This window comes from Sceloporus occidentalis, unplaced genomic scaffold (genome assembly GCF_023333645.1).
Source record: "Sceloporus occidentalis isolate IW3139 unplaced genomic scaffold, rSceOcc1.0.p SCAF_37, whole genome shotgun sequence".
Lineage (NCBI taxonomy): Eukaryota > Metazoa > Chordata > Lepidosauria > Squamata > Phrynosomatidae > Sceloporus > Sceloporus occidentalis.
In genome coordinates, this window is record NW_028317017.1 from 3,414,904 (window position 1) to 3,430,809 (window position 15,906).

Here is a 15,906-nt window from a genome sequence, read left to right on the forward strand (position 1 = left end):
TAACTGTGGAAAAAACGCCATAAAAAACGCCAAGGCAATAAACCCACATGGCTTTTTCATGGCGTTTTTTCTCTCCCATAGACTTCTATTGGAGAAAAACGCCAAGATTTCCTTGCAAAAAACGCCAGAGTGTCAACATGCTGCGATTTTGAAAAACTGCCACAGAGCCCAAAAAAGCAGAAAAACGCCAAAGAGGACTGAAAAAACGCCAAACAAAAAAACGCCAAGTGGATATGGCATTCTGCGATTTCCTATTGAAGAACAGCTAACATCTGGCTGCAACGTTTTTTCACTAAAAAAACTCCAGGTGGCGCTATTGGCGTTTTTTTGGGCGTTTTTAGCAAAAAAAAACCAAGTGGAAACCTAGCCTAAAAGAAATGACTTGCTTTTTGAGAAGATGGGTTTAGTAGGCCCCAATTACTAACTGGCTTCTGGAATAAAACATGGGGTTGCTCTCTGTTTCTAACTTTAGTGATAGTTGCAAGGGGTAAGTGGTCATAATATTAGCTCAACTGATGTTGACATTAAGCCAAAATATTTTTATACTAATAAAATATAATTATAAAACCCCTTACTGCGTACATTTTTGGCTTGACACGTTATCTACTTCTCAATTTTAAAACAGTTGAAAGTCTAGCACAGATGGTCGTTTGGCGTCGCGTAGTCATGTGTCCCCTGTAAGAAGATATGATCCATCATGCCATATGTATTTTGAAAGTGTTAGGTTTAATATCTGAATCTGACAGGTTTTGGGAACAGGGTACTTTGCAAGTATGAGAACACCACTGGTTTAGCTTATCTTGGTCACTAGAGGTCTATTACACAGCCTGATTAACCAATTAGTTTGAATCTTCTGTTTTGCCTAATTCATGAACCGCAATCCCATCACAGTTTCTCTAATGAAAATGCAGAAGCTTAGAGGATTAACAATTCAAACACACCGAATCTCAGTAAAGTAAGGCTGCTAACTATTCATTGAAGTCATTTGCTTTTAGAGATTTTTCATGTTAATTAGGCTGACAAGATTTAGGATGGCATCTGTTTGAGAATAGCTGCTGTATAATACTGTGTAACATCACCGAAAGAATTAGTAATATCTCTCATAACATCATTTTGTGGAAGGCATACAGACATTAGCTTATGTTGTCAAATTCTGCTTTTATGAATTTTTATTAAATCATTACATAATATCCATTACCAACTAAAGTAACTAACTGCAAATGCCTTATGTTGCAGTATAGCAATCAAAGTGTTTCACATTACAGTAGAACCATCACTTATTGTTTTTGATCACTGAACCTGTGGTAAGTGGAATATTCATCTCTAAATGAATCCCAAGAGAACCAATTGCAGATTCTACCAACCTTATAGGAAAACTATTTAAATATTTTTTTAAAAATATTTTTTAAATGTCAGATCCACACACCGCCTCGCTATTCTCTGAGAATAGTTGGCATATGAGTAAAGCATACAAGCAGGGGTACAGCTGGAATCGGTGTTGGAACCACAGGGGAAGGTATGCTGCCCCCAAATGCTTGTGCATGCACACTTATGTAGAGTTTTTTTTTTTTTTTTAAATGTTTGTTTATACAGCTCTACGAGTTTGTATAGGAAAAAGGTGTGGATGGCCACGTATATTTAAGCCTTCAATCTAAAGGTAGATAGGAACTGTACCCAAGCCATGTTACCATAGTAAATAATATGAAAGCAGTTAAAAACAATTCGCTTTGTTGATCCATTAAATATGTTTTAATTTCCAATGAAAAAGATTTTATTTTACGCCATTAGATAGGAGGTAATCTTCCCTTCAGAATGTTTTTTACGGTTTGTACACGTTCTGCATCATGAAGCCTTAAATGAAGACCAGCTTAACATGTCTGTATAACAGGGATATGTATGCCTTGCTAAATGACTTTTTCTAAAACTTATTGGCACCCAAAGGGTGTATTAAAAGGATGGCGTAATGGCCGCCCAGATGCAATAATCATTTTGAGCTTTTTTTTTTCTTCCCTTAATTAGAGAAGATGAGGGAATAGAGACTCGGAAGAGAGAGAGAGAGATGTGTAATTTGGGATAAGTGGAAAAGGTGATAGAATTGATGTCTGGGAATACATCCAAGCTGCATGTCTCATACAGCAACGTAAGAACGCATCTCATAGCTTGGCCACATCTGGGTAAGATGGTTTTATCTCCTCTCTAAAGGAGCTTGAGTATTGAAAACCGCAAAGGTAGTCTAGATTTAAAATGCCAGGTAAATTCGCCCTGCCTAATAGAATCAAGTCGTCCATGGTTGTAAGACTCATACATTGCCAATGAGGTGCATATATGTATGATCCATATAGTGTTATAAGCACTCTCAAATCACACTCTGCTTTTGAAGATGTTCCTGTGGCCGATCTTTCAGTGAAGCCATTTACTGTAAATAAAGTCAAAGATTAAAACTTCTTCAATAAAAAATAAAGGATTGATTAAAGTAAACCAGAAAAGCACCATGCAATCTGATGTGCAAATAATTTTGCGGTCAGGAATACTTTAAGGACGAGCTAGGTATAGGTGTAACAGATGACTGAGGCTTGAGTTTTTTGGAATATTTTTTACTATTGATCTCAATACTTGCACATTATCATTGTGTGCTCTTATCTTAACCCTTCAAATAAAAATAGCACTATGAAGACTACACTATATGAAAAATGGTGATATTACATCAAATAGAGTTCAATGCTGCCACCTGCTGTCTTATTCTGTATTATAGGTGATTAAGTCAGTTAATGGCCAACTAAAGTTTTTATGATTGTAATAAATTGTGTATTGAATAGCAATGGTGTTTGTCTTTAAAAAAAACCAAAACACTTACCATAGAAACTTTCAGATCTTAGAATGTTAAGCTTAGCACAGATGGTTAGCGCTGATAAGTGGGGAATGTTATGTGTAGGGAAGTTATTAGTAGTATTCACCATACAAACAATTTGGTAAATCAACTACTTTTACTTAATGTATTAATAAAGAAGTTAATTGGAAAAAAAAAAACAATTAGCTTGTGAAGCAAAATTTTTGGACTAAATTGAACCTTTAATGAAATAATATTTTCTAAAAAAAACCCTCAAATTAAATCAGCCAATCAGAAATAGACAGAAATCAATGACAACCTAGAAAAACTGTAGAAAATGACAGCATCAACATTATTTTCTATAAAATAAACCCCTAACCCCCAAGGTGCCCTCCAGAAAATAAATAAAACAGTTTACCAATGTAAGCAGAGCAGCCATGGTAGTGTTTAGTAGTCCAACACTGCATTCAGCAGTTCCTTGGGGGGGCTTTAGCTCATCAACCACATGGTCCTTGGGATAAGCAGGTAGCTTCAAATGAGTTGGAGATGCTATGTGGTCCTGTAGCAATGCGTTTATATATGGCTGCTCTTGCACATCATCAGGAGCAGCGCAAAAGGCAGCCTATTCAAAATCACCATGTAACAGGTTATCCTGTGAAATCTAACTTCACACACGTTACAAAATCAGCTTCCTAGAATGACATTGTGATTGAAGTATAAGTCTCTACTACTTCTCCATCATAAAGGGCTGGTCCTGCATAACGCACAATTCAATGTATCAATAGACTTTGAAGCCAGGGCAAGCCAGGCTGTTTCTGCAAGGGAATCTCATTGGGACCGGACCTGTATAATATATAGTAAAGTAAAGGAGCTCTCATTGCAGCTCCCCCCAGCCCCAATCCAGCTCTTTGTATATTCTTGTATAAACAGTGTACTTCAGATATGTAGTTGATATAAAATGTAAATCTCATAAAGAAATTAACTTCTAATATCTGCTAGATTACTCCAATGCAGAAAATTTTATGCTATGCCCATTATAGTTTTTTCAGTACAACATGCCTTCTCATGTATGGTTGTGTTTAGTAAATTACCAATGAAAATGTAAATGTTAATGAACCACTTAAGCAGTATTAACTCTAACTGCTGGCTAAACCCAGCCACACGCATAAAAAGTGATACAATGTGTTGTGAAACTGCATTAAAGCCATCAATATCTCTGTATCCAGAGGGATCCCAACAGACAGAAATACTGATCTGATCGCCCTTTAAACAGTAATGCATTCTTGATCTGTGCTATGTACACAGTAATCCCTTGCCCCCTCCAGCTCTTTACTATTGATTTTTGTCATCTGGTGTCACCATTGTACTGATAGACTTTCCCCCCCCCATCAACATTTCAGGATACATTAAAGATTTTACTTCAAGATAACAACCTTTAGTGTCTAAGATATTGTATTGGGATTCAGCACGAGAAGAATCTATTTCCCTGCCTTTCTTCATTTCTCTTTTTTATATCTATCTTTATTTTTTTTTTGTTCCTTTGTGTATTTTTCCGGCTTTTAAGACCTGTCTAACTTCTCTTCAGTCCATCGTCTAAGCAATCAATATTGCTTTTTTGTCTTCATATGCTTTCTTATTTACATTGTAATTGTTACATATGTACTATAAGTATAGAATAATTCCCCAAACTACCCCACAAAGTTGTAGGGTATCTTTTGGAACTGTATTTTGAAAACACCCTTAGTTTTTTTACAGCTGTATAGCACCAGTTATAAAGCATAACCTTCTTTTTAAGAATTAATTTTTTGTATGACCGTTATGCAAAAGGGATGAGTGACGGTTCATTTTTTCTTACCATATTTCCCCATGTATAAAACGCACCTTTTTTTGAAAAATTTGGGGTCTAAAAACTAGGTGCGTCTTATACAGTGGTTGTAGGCTAATTTAGGGGCAGTTATGGTTAACGGGGCCTTTAGGGTTAATTTAGGGGCAGTTATAGTTGATGGGGTCTTTAGGGTTAATTTAGGGGCAGTTATGGTTGATGGGGTCTTTAGGGTTAATTTAGGGGCAGTTATGCTTGATGGGATCTATAGGGTTAATTTAGGGGCAGTTAATGGATGGGAGTGATGAGGATGATAAGTATGAATTTTATGATAATACATTTTTTTCAAATTTTGGGCCCCAAAATTAAGGAGTGTCTTATACATGGGGAAATACGGTAATCTGTTAAGCCTATTATAATTCATACTTGTAAATAGTAATCAGAGTTTACAGTATTCACTACATGCTCCCTCAGCAGCATGTTTTCTATTCTATTCTATTTTCTCTCTTTTGGAAATAAGAAGGTGATCCATATTGGTGTATAATGGCAACATTCCTTCAAAGGTCCATACTGTTGGCTACTTCATGATGTGGAAACAACCAAATTGTCAACTGCCTACCTGAAGGGAAACCAATTGAACTACTTACATAGTGGCCAAATGCACAATTTGCACTTTGGGAAAAGGGATTTCATAGAAATTCCTCAGATGGAGGAAAATTAGGCCTCATCTTTTATGATATCGATGCCATTTTGCCTATAGCTGAAGTTTAAATTCTAAAAGGAAAAATAAATGTTTTGATGAATGGCCCTCATGGGTTTGTTGCTTCCTTGCTAGTCATCTAGTGGCTCTCAATCACATTAAAGGTGCATCTATATTAGTTGTACTAAACCAGTGACGTTCTCTAGCAATAATACACAAATTTGCAATGAACCCTCTCATCCCATTTGTTTTTTGTTTTTTTTACTTTAGCAGCATAGTCATAGGTCTCTCTTTTCTCCCTCAGCCCAGTTTGAGGGTGCTGACAAAACAGGCATGTCACCATCCAAAGACGACAAACTCAGACACACGCACAGACATTCAGCTGGAAACTTGAAGGCAATCAAGCATCCAAGTGTAGAACACACCAACTCAGTGGGAGAAAGAATAGATCCTTCACTACCGTTAGAGAGTCAATTGTAAGTATAACTGTTACTTTTAGTATGAAACCCCAAAGGATGAAAAGAGAGACAAATGGCATTTATACTTAGAGCCTGCAGTACATTCTGAAACGTATACTAAAAAATATATAATTATACTATTTCCAAACTAGAAAGGTCTGTTGAAGGTTCTGTAAAGCATTTTTTTACTCTGCTTCCCATGTTTAGTTTCATAGGATTTTCTTTTGGATCCCAAATCTTCCTTCATAAGGAAACCAAATTAGCTCAGTCCAACTCTGGATCCACATCAACTCACTCCCTATATAGTATATATATACTATAGTCATAGGCATACATTCACCTCTAGATTATTCCAATATTGAAGAAACTACGGTAAAGTTAGTGCAGCATAAAGATGCCCAGCAGTTTGTAAAATAAGATCTAATTACTATCAATACCAATTCAGGACCTTACGAAAAGGCCTTATTTACGTAATATTTTTTACTTAACTTCCTTGGTCCACTGTGTTTTGTTTCTGCTGCATGTTAGTTTACAGTGGAGAATGTTTACAGTATAAACCAAATGTGTCGGATATATGCATGAGGTGTGGTCAAAAAAGAAAAAGAATCAAAAATGTGTCTGTGAGGATTGCTGTTCAATTGCATAGGAAACATGTTCTTCCACAATGAATCCAGCCCACTATTTGCTATTTCTGCACAATCCGTTTCCTCTGATAAATTAGTTATGTGAGTAATCCACAGTATTTAAGATCAAAATCCATCTCATTTAACCATGGTTATTAAATGCAAAGAGAAGGGATTAAACATTCGAATGTTTCTACTTCTCTTCTGAGATTACCAGGCTTTTCCAGTCGTGTTATGTGCATATGATATTGATACAGTTCTAGCCTAGACACAGTCATTTCCCCCAATTAATACTTAAAATACTTGTAACACCAGAGGTTCTCTTATAGCCTACTACCAGCCTTGCTTACCCACATTCTGCTTTGTTGCCGGATAGAAATTCCAATTAACCTGATATTTTTGATAAGGCTAATGGGACTTGCAATCCAGCAATAACTTAGATGCTGCAGGCTTCTATACACTGGTTTAAAGAGCCATGGAAACCTGTTCTCTATGACAGTCAGCAACTCAATCTAGGCTTTTATATAATCATACAGTTCATTGTACATAGAGTGGAGTGAGCTTTTAAGGATGACCCAGATTGCCTCCATACGAGACAAACAGTTTGTTAATCGGTTTCCTCACAGCTGGTACCATGGTGCAATCAGCCGCACAGACGCAGAGAGCCTCCTCAGGCTGTGTAAAGAATCAAGCTACCTGGTTCGAAACAGCGAGACCAGCAAGATTGACTTTTCCTTATCCCTGAAGTAGGTACTTTTTTTTTTTTTTAACAGACATACAACAAGCAAAAGTACATAATCTCCCATGTAGATGCATTTTTCATTTTACGCTGACCATTGGCAGTGTGGCTACCATTAATTAAGGTGTTTAAAAATATGTATTTTTCAAAAGGAATTTGGAGTAGCCATACTGTATAAGTGGCCTATAAGGCTCAATGGGGAGCTGAACTGGCTTGGGGACACCATCGCTGGTGTTGGCAAACAAGCTGGCCTTGCAGGGAACAAGGCCATGTGTCCCGACAGCAGGGTTTATTTTAAACCCTGTCTCCCAATGGAGATTTAAGATTTCTGTAGTTAATACAATCAATTATTATTGTGGGCCTTAATGCTAAGTGACAAATATTATCCTGTTGGAAATATTATAATGTTGAGTCTTGTACACTTCAGTAGCTTCACTAGAAATTGATTTCCCCAATATCATTTATATATGTGTCATTTATGTAGGGCCAACTATGCTTGCTGTGCCAAACACAATAAGTAGTTCATAAAATAAAGATTATGCAAACATGTGAATTACTGTTGGACACTTTTTTTTTTAATATCCATTTGTTAGATTAATTCTGCACGTTGTACAATATAGTATGGTCTGGTATCTCATGCATCTCAGTATCTCATGTCAGGTTTCTATGGTTTTGCGTCTATTTCTGTTTTTCAAAAACCCATTCATTCTTTCTCTCTCACCAACCTGGTTAACATTATTTATTACCACTGTGCCAACTCAACCACTAAAATGAGAAAGATGCTCATTGTCTCCTCAGGCCAGTTAGATGAGGATTACATTTGCTCATTTCTCAGTTCCAAGTCATTTCTAAGCAGCATGCGACCCTTTAAGGCAGTGTAAATTACTGTCCTTCTTAAAGAACCAGCTGTGTCCGCTTCCAATGTCCGTTTTTCCGTTTCCTTTTTTACCCCCTTTTACTGTCTTGGATATTTTCTGTAGCGCAGCTCCATATTTTGTTTTGCATTGCATCATCTGTGAATCCTATCAATATCAAATATAATTAAAAGACAACAAAGATACAAAATATTAAGCATCATTAAAACAAGCACAAATACAAAAAAGTCACAAACATAAGAAGCATACATTACTTACCTGCATGTGTATGTGTAGGTACATTTAAATCTTTTAAAAGGTCATATGTGTATAATTAAATAACTCCAATTGCATTCTATGGAACACAGTAGGCTATACATATGCTTAGGATACGACCGCGCTGTATACATGGCATTGAATCTTATTGCCAGTGAGGTTTCTCAGGCAACTTGATGACCTGCTATCTGGGTGTTATCTTAAAGGATACATAAAACTAGTGTGATTGCATTTTTTACATAGTGATTATTACTCAGTAGGGGTGTAGTCATTTAATTAAAGCAGTGCAACATGTGCGACATGATTCATATAAGTTCCTGTTAAACCATTTCTATTTAGTATACCATTGTGTACCATTTAATGTGCTCCACTGATAACAGAATAACAAAGTTGTGATCAGATTTAATTACAGATATGTTTGTTATAGAATAATAATTTAAGAATATTAAATTAATGCAGAACAGTAATCACACCAAATTAAGCCAAGATTCATTTGAGAAGATTTTATCCAAGCAGCCCCCTACTCCTGTATTATTTCAAGTAACACACAGTAAAGCAATTGTTTATTTTCAAAAATTGCTCTTTTTATGAAATTAAAGCAATCTTATTTAAGTATCTATAAAATTTTTGGTTGTTCTCTTCTACACTATGGAAAATTATTTTTCCTACTACCGGATGCGGCTCTGCCTTCATTATTTTGATCGTACAGTGTATTCTGCCTATGGAACTTTCCATCTTCTCTAGTTTTCCAGTTCAGGCGTTGTGCATGCTAAACTACTAGCAATCTCCATAAACTGGTCATTTGTAAAGACAGACATCAATTGGGACATAAAACTGGGGCTGTTGGCAGCTATGCTATGCTGTGGTACATCTCTTCCTGGGAATGCTACATTTGTCTTGGAGCCTTTGGATTGGGCAACATGTATATATTTGACAAATGTCCCTCTTCTGGTTCCCATGGCCCAATGGAGTTTATTTACTAAAATTGTATTTACTCTCCTAAGCAGGAGAGTTTAGTTAAAAGCTTTTGTTTTAACCGTTTTCCCTGTACATTATGCGGACCAACACTAGCATGTTTCTGCATCGTGAAGAGCTGTGTTGTCCACGGAGTTGAAACTATTTTTTTTTTTTTAAGTTAATAAACCTCAATGCATTAACATCACATATCCTCACTATTCTATTCTTGTGCTTACATGGGAGGACATGTTATTTTTGGCCCACATGGCTAGCCCAGCCAATTGACCCAGTAATAAAGTGGATCCTAAAAACTATGTAGAAGACAGTAGTCAGGCACATCTATTATTTGTATTTCATTGCCCCAAATACCTTGCATCCACATTATTACCTATACAACACACGTACTTCCACTATAATTAGTATAGCCAGCTAAGAATAGTTAATGCCTTGAATGGATGTCCCCTGTTTGGTTCCCCAACCATTATTGCAGCATCAAGAGCAAGTTCTCTTTGTTCCCTCACTCTTTTAAAAGACGTGACAACATCCTGGTGCTCAGTCCATTGAGGGCAGAGAGCCATGTCATGACACAGAGATCTTTTTACCCAATACCATGTTCTGCCCTTAAGTGTGAAGAACCCTAGGCTAATTGACTAAGGGGCAATGTTACTAACTCAGGGGCTGTAAGCTGTTATTGTGCCACCAATCTTTATCACAGCTGAAACATTGAATCAATGTTTTAATGTATTACTAAAAATGCTTGCAGAAATGAAAGCAAATGTAATTACATAACACCGTGTTCCTAGTCTTTCTTAAAACAGTTTACTTGAAATATGTCTGCACCTCAAATGTTTGGTTGAGTTATAGTATTGCTTTTCATCTTGGAGGCGAGATGACATCTCTTACCTTGAGTAATGTCCTTGACACCAATCAAAACACGCTGGAGCTGGTAGGTGTCATCCTGTAATAACCTTAGGCACCTGATCAATGGCTATAGAAGAATTACAGTTGACAGGTCTAAGGTGTGCAGCCTCAGTCATTCTATTATAGATGGGTTTGTTTGTTTTTTTTACTTCATCAGCAAATATGAGTTTTGTCTGTATGGGTTCATCTTATAACGGTTAATGTGAGTATTAAATTGTTGTAAACTCTGTGTAGTTATTTTAAACAAAGGATGGCCTGTACCCCCTGCCTCTCCATAAGTAAGACAGACATGGTTTTTTAACAAAAGGTTTAAATATATTCAAGAAAAGCATATAATGATAAAAATCGGTATTGACCTGATATGAAAACCATTTCTAAAAATGCAATAAGATGGAAATAAGTAAGGACTGAGATAACACATTTATAATAAAGAAACTAACTAGAAAAGAAAAGAACAGCATAACCTAAAATATAATAATAAAAAAAACTTAGAAGTGTGATATTAAACATGAAATAAAGCAAAATTAATAGGGTGTAGCTGTGAAAAAAAAAAAAATTCTGGCTGCCCAGAGGCGATTTTTGTTCATTGTTCTCTTGAATCATATATCTTTCTTGGCAACTTTGTTTATGTGTTTTTCTAAATAAATAATTTCTAAATTTAAAATGGCAGTATAATAAGACTCTATACAATGTACTGGGAAAGGACGTCACAAATGATTAAACCTTTTAAACTAAAGCAATTAAATGCCTCTTGAGATAGATGGCTACTAGTTTACAACTACAGCACTGATCAGTTCTCATTAGCTAGGGGGTTCATTTTTAAATGCTCTGGAAAGGGATGTGATGCGTAACTGAAATGTATATTACCGACTGTCTTTCAGAATATAACAATATAAACCACAATTTATTATCAGTCTGTTCAGGGCCGGCCCAAGGCAAAATGCCGCCTGGTGCGAATTTTAAAATGCCGCCCCCCCCCTTATCTACCCTTCCTCTCCCTCCCTCCCTATTATCTTCCCTTACCCCCCCTTGTACTTCCCTTTCAGCAGTCCTGCGGCGAGTCTCCCTGTTCGGTCTCGGTGCCGGCTTGTAATGCTGAGCGCCGGAAATGAGGTAATCTTCCGGCACTCAGCATTACAAGCTGGCACCGAGACCGAACAGGGAGACTCGCTGCAGAGGAGAGAGAGGGGCGCAGAGCGGGTACTAACAGCTTGGTAAGCGAAAACCACTCGGCGCCCCTTTCTCTCTCTCTTTCGCTTTAAAAAAAAAAAAAGGGCTTGGGGCGGCAAAGTGCCGCCCCTTCAAAAGTGCCGCCTGGAGCGGTTGCCCCACTCGGCTCCATTGTCGGGCCGGCCCTGAGTCTGTTAACAGCATTATATCACAGCAGGTCACATTTAGTGTACTGGCCTATAAAACGTAAGATTTGGGAATGCAATATATTTAAACAAATCTGGGAACAGAGGACAAACCGCCAGTATGGAAGTGAAAAAATTTAAATACTTTGAATCTCTTTATGAAGACAAAGCAAGCTTCTTCTGAAAAACAGGCTGAGCTAGCCCTGTATAATGCATAGCTGACTCATTGAGGAGATCTTTAGGAAACTACCTGCTTTACCTATGCATTAAGTAGAGCCAACTCATACTTTCTTGTGTGAAAGGCTCCCTGGGGCTTGTGCCTCATAATGCATAGTTATAGCAGGTTTAAATGTTCAGCTATCTTCCAGACTTCCTCTTTAGTGAATAGATGCAAATTTTTTACCACTTTGGAAAAAATACTATGGATGCCCATAATTAGATACCGAATTAGAACTATAACCATATGGTTCTTTAGAATCTATCATACTGTTATTCGTAAATACATACACCTATGTCTCTCAGTAATAGCGCTTTCATTATTTGTCCAAGCAGTTGTAAGCAGCAATTAAGGAATATAGATTTTATGCTAAACACACCTGATTTAAGACATATGGCTATCCCAATATAAGGAACAAAACCTCAATTTAGGTTTTAGTCTGTACACAAGAAATCATGGACAGACTAGATAGACTTAATGGCTCATTGCTGTCAAATTATATTTTTATCTAAAACTTTGCACATATGAACATTTTTCAGAACTATCCATCATTGTCTGAAAGCATTTCACATGCTTCAGAAAAGTGGTCTTGGGTGTAAAATTACTTATATAATGCAATATAACATCTACAACAGGCACAATCAATACTTCAAAACTGAGTCTGAAGTGGGTTTTTTTCCAGCATATGGACTATCAAATCCAATACAGACTTGGCTATATTATAAATCTACCTCTAATTAATATTCAGATGTGCTGATTAGATGCTGTAGTGCATTGGATGAAATCTTTATCCTGAATAGGAAGATATGTTTAGAATTAAAGCAACTTGCAAGGAGGACCTTAGGCCTTTGGGCAACCCATGGGGGAAACATTGGATTCTTACCTGAGAATTCCTTTGTTATTTTCCGGTAGCACAGGAGACAGCTCCGCCTATCCGAATAAGACAGGAAAGAATAAAAATCCCAGAACCTCTCTCTTTACCCACAGTGAATACAAAAAGACCAAATATGGAATCCTCCAAAAACGCTTTTATTTAGGGAGGGCAAAAAAATTGCTACCGGGAAGTAACAACGAAAATAAATTATTTCCCTTGTTACTCCCGGTAGCACGGGAGATATAAAAAAGACACTTAGGGAGGGCAAGAAACCATGTACTCCAAGACTCTTCTACTGAACTTGGCAACATCCAGACCGGAAAGCTGCAGGCGGTAATGCTTGATGAAGCAATCTTCCAAATATGATTTGTTATTGATGGGCTACATGGCACCTGGGCTATTTTACAAAAGACTGTGGATTTGTGTGTATATAATTTATATATATATATATATATGTGTGTGTGTGTGTGTGTGTGTGTGTGTGCGCGCGCTATGGACGGTTACTAAAAATGTGTTTACATTTATAACAAGTCCTGTGAGCGCTTTTTCTTTTGGTGTTATAAATGTGTGTGTGTGTATTGTATGTGTGTGTGTATATATATATATATATATATATATATATATATATATATATATATATATATATAATATACACACACACATACAACACTAGTAGTCTCTTATGTTTGGAATATTGCATTTAACTTTTGTGAGACTCACCTTTGACCTCTAGATATTAATATGTGTATATGCAATGTCAAATAACCTTGTCCTGAATTTTTTTTCTAGAATATTGCCGATTTAAATTGTTTGCTAGTTTCCAGCTAAAAGCTTTTTAGAATAATTCCCTGGAGGTTTCTTTTAGAAAAAAGGCTGTCCTTTCAGACTGAGCCAGATTAATTATACATGATTACAACATGGTTTTCAGTAATATACGTTGGCAGAACCAATGTACAAGATTAAAATCTTTAAACCGAACGGAAGAGCAGCTTATACATAATAAACGTAAAAGCTTTTCATTATCATTTGGTAGCAAACGACAATGAGCACATTTTCATTTACTGAAAAAAAATGAAACGTTTGAGAACTAGGGTTTATTTTAATTACCTCTCATCTTGCTCAGTATAGCTAATAATAAAGGTCTATGTTTCATATACAGTTCTAGGACCACAATATCATTTTTATTTGGTTCTCTCTTGTGTGTAGGAAGAATGATCTTCGCAAACAAACATACTCAACTATATTATGTGTGCTTGTGATGTGTTTATGTGCATTTGTGTGTAAATTAGTAAATACTAATTTGGTACAGATGTAATAACTAATCAAATGAACCTGGCATATGTGTGTGCATGTATATATGAAGTATGTATGTATAGAAATGTGTGTGATTACAAGTGCAGGAAACTCATATATTTTTTATACTAGTGTGTGTGTGTGTGTGTGTGTGTGTATGTGTTAATATATGTGTGTATATATATATATATATATATATATATATATATATATATATATATATATATATATATTGTCATAGATTTCAAAACTAAGGGAACTTAGAGTCGCTCACCTCACTGTTTTAACTAATTAATGATATTGTATTTATTTTACCAAGTTAGTATTTATATATGATTTTTCTATAGTTTTCTGTCATACTATAGTTTTTACTATTACTTAACAATAACATTTTTTTTTTTTTTTACAGTATATTTTTTTACAAACTGAGTTGTACAGTCCTTTTTATGTTCATGGGGGAACTCTTCTTTGTGTATAATATTCCCAAAACAATTACACTCACTGAATAACAAAACCCATACAGTTTTCATAAGTGTATTTCATTGTGCTGCTCTGTGATGACAACATTTACAGAGAACTCTCATCTTAGTTTGTCCTGATATGCTACTGAATAACATAGGCGAAGCTTAAATGTTACTGCACCCTTCAATTTCAATAACCAAGGAGCTAAACTACCTAATATTAGGTGACTTTCAGCTTCATCTGTAATTATTTTACTAATATCTTTAAATTCAATAGACTATTACCATCCGATTTAGTCATTTGCACATCTGCCTAGCATATAGGCAAACCAACTGTCTGCCTAGAGTGCTCATCAGGTGAGGAGCACAACCACCATGTCCCCTCTTAGATTAGCAAAAGCTAATCCGATACAGATTCAATGACCCACAGTTGGGCTCCAGGAACAGTTATAAAATCTATGAAGTCAACCTTTTTTGGTAGATAAAAATTATATTGACCTTACCCAGCTGGTCAATATGAAAGGTACAGTGAATTAGTTATCTAATTGTACAGTTATTTCTTTCACTGTACATCCTTTGTCTACTGTACTTTGCAATCAGTAGAATTTGTTAATTTTTAATTCCAAGTAGCACAGAGCCAACAGTGACCTTTACTAGCTGTTCACCAAGCACGTGCTTACTTTACTAATGTTTCAAGCTGTATTAAAAAAGCAGGGAGAGCATGCGGCTCTTTGTGGAAACAAATTGAAAGCAACGGGGCCATTAGCCCATCAGATGGAATTAGTGGAGGTGGTATTAGACTATGTCAGTTCTTTATCTCTTCCAGAGTTCTTCTAGCCGCTACAGGCTGAAATAGTGCTTACTCATTGAGTTATAAGAATTGTTATTACATCTAATGGAATTAATCTGAATAAGTGCCAATGGGTTAGAGGAGCAACAAAAGCTGGGAAAAAAAGAGAACATTATAAGAGAAGTGGAAGGAGGGACAAGGGCTGCAAATAGAAAAGTAAAATAGAAATGATAACCAAATGAAATTGGTATAATTGACAAAGTAAAGAAGTGAATACTATATAAATATGTAGGTTAAAGATACATTCTGTGTCTGAAAGAAAAATGAAGTGAAAGAACACAAGCTGGATGTCAGATTCATTCTGTTTTTCTATAAATTACAGATATAAAAATATTAACATTGTGTATGTAGAAGGTTCTTGATCTGCCCTGTGTGAGTGAGTTTTAGTGTATGTTGTTAGCATAACAGTGTATGGTGTTGGAGTGTTATGGGTAAGCTTTGGATTAGTGGTGCCTGAAGGAGGGGAAGAGAGAGAGAGAGAGGCGGGAGCAGTAGAATGTATGTATGTGTAAGTGTATGGTATAAGAGTGAGTGTCTAGAGTGATGTTAGTGTATGGTGTTAGGGTGAGTTTGCATGTTAGTATTGGTGTGTGTTAGTTGCGGGGGGAGAAACTGAAACAATATGATATTAACATCTCATTTTCTACTAAGCAGACAAACAGTTTGTTTTTCATGAGAT

General features: G+C 36.2%; 1 protein-coding gene across 1 annotated transcript in view; it reads left to right on the forward strand.

Moving 5' to 3' along the window:
- Positions 1 to 15,906, forward strand: part of SHF (Src homology 2 domain containing F) — a 111,511-nt gene that overhangs the window by 90,495 nt on the left and 5,110 nt on the right. The window contains exons 7-8 of the mRNA XM_089488264.1: positions 5,654 to 5,825; positions 7,057 to 7,176. Of these exons, the coding sequence (XP_089344390.1) occupies positions 5,654 to 5,825; positions 7,057 to 7,176 (292 nt within the window). The remainder of the gene's footprint in view (positions 1 to 5,653; positions 5,826 to 7,056; positions 7,177 to 15,906) is intronic.